General features: G+C 55.5%; 1 protein-coding gene across 1 annotated transcript in view; it reads right to left on the minus strand.

Moving 5' to 3' along the window:
- Positions 1-885, minus strand: part of LOC120588867 (maestro heat-like repeat family member 5) — a 42,329-nt gene that overhangs the window by 36,605 nt on the left and 4,839 nt on the right. The window contains exon 3 of the mRNA XM_039846213.1: positions 244-412. Coding sequence (XP_039702147.1) covers positions 244-412 — 169 coding nt within the window. The remainder of the gene's footprint in view (positions 1-243; positions 413-885) is intronic.

The following is an 885-nucleotide window of genomic DNA, read 5'->3' on the forward strand; positions in this document are numbered from 1 at the left end:
TTTGCCACTTCCCTTCCCTAAGCCTCAGTCAGTTTCCTCATCTGTGGGGAATCATAATGTCTGTATCATGAGACTTTTCCGAGGTTGGTCACCACACATTGGCCCACGTTTCTCCCTCCCCCACCCTCAGCCCACTGGCCAGATAAGGAGTTTGACTGGCTCAAGTCATGTCGCTGCTGTGTGGAGAAGCCAAGGTTTGAGCTCGCTTGGGATCCAGCCCCCGTCTGCTCCCCATGCCTCCCCTGAATGGCCCGAGCCGCTCCCACCTCAAGGTTGTCTATAAAGTAGTCATAAATGGTTTCCAGCACCAGATTGGGGGCCCTGTGGGCCATGTCCCTGATCTTCGAGACGATGTGCTTCAGGCGGAGGGTATCTGAACTGTTCAGTTCTCGGAGCATCTTGAAGCAGATGGCTGAAGCAGACAGTGAGAAGGTGTGAGGGGTGATGGGCTGTGGGCGTGTCCCACCATGCCAACTGGGCTGAGTGGGCCGGGGGGTGTGGTGGGGGGCGCTGGGAATGGGAGGGAGTGATCTCAGAATGCGGACTGGGGAGCTGAACACGTTGGAAGTCCTGGGCCTCCTGACTGTCCACTCGGTCCTTCTGGGGTTCGGGATAGGAAAAAGAGGCAGGGGAGCGTGCGGGTCTGCACACCCGTATCCACCACGCGCATATGCATCCATTCACTGATTCAGCCACCTTTCATCCACCTATTTATCCACTCCTCTCTCATCCACCCGTCTCTCCATCCACCCGTCTGTCCATCCACCTACACATTCATACATATGCCCGTTCGTCAGTCCTATCCATCTACTTGTCTGTTCATCCTTGTACTCATCCGCCGATCCAACCATTAATAAATTTATCCGTCCACCCGCCCATTGGTCA

The sequence above is a fragment of the Pteropus medius genome, unplaced genomic scaffold (genome assembly GCF_902729225.1).
Source record: "Pteropus medius unplaced genomic scaffold, Ma_sr-lr_union100, whole genome shotgun sequence".
NCBI lineage: Eukaryota > Metazoa > Chordata > Mammalia > Chiroptera > Pteropodidae > Pteropus > Pteropus medius.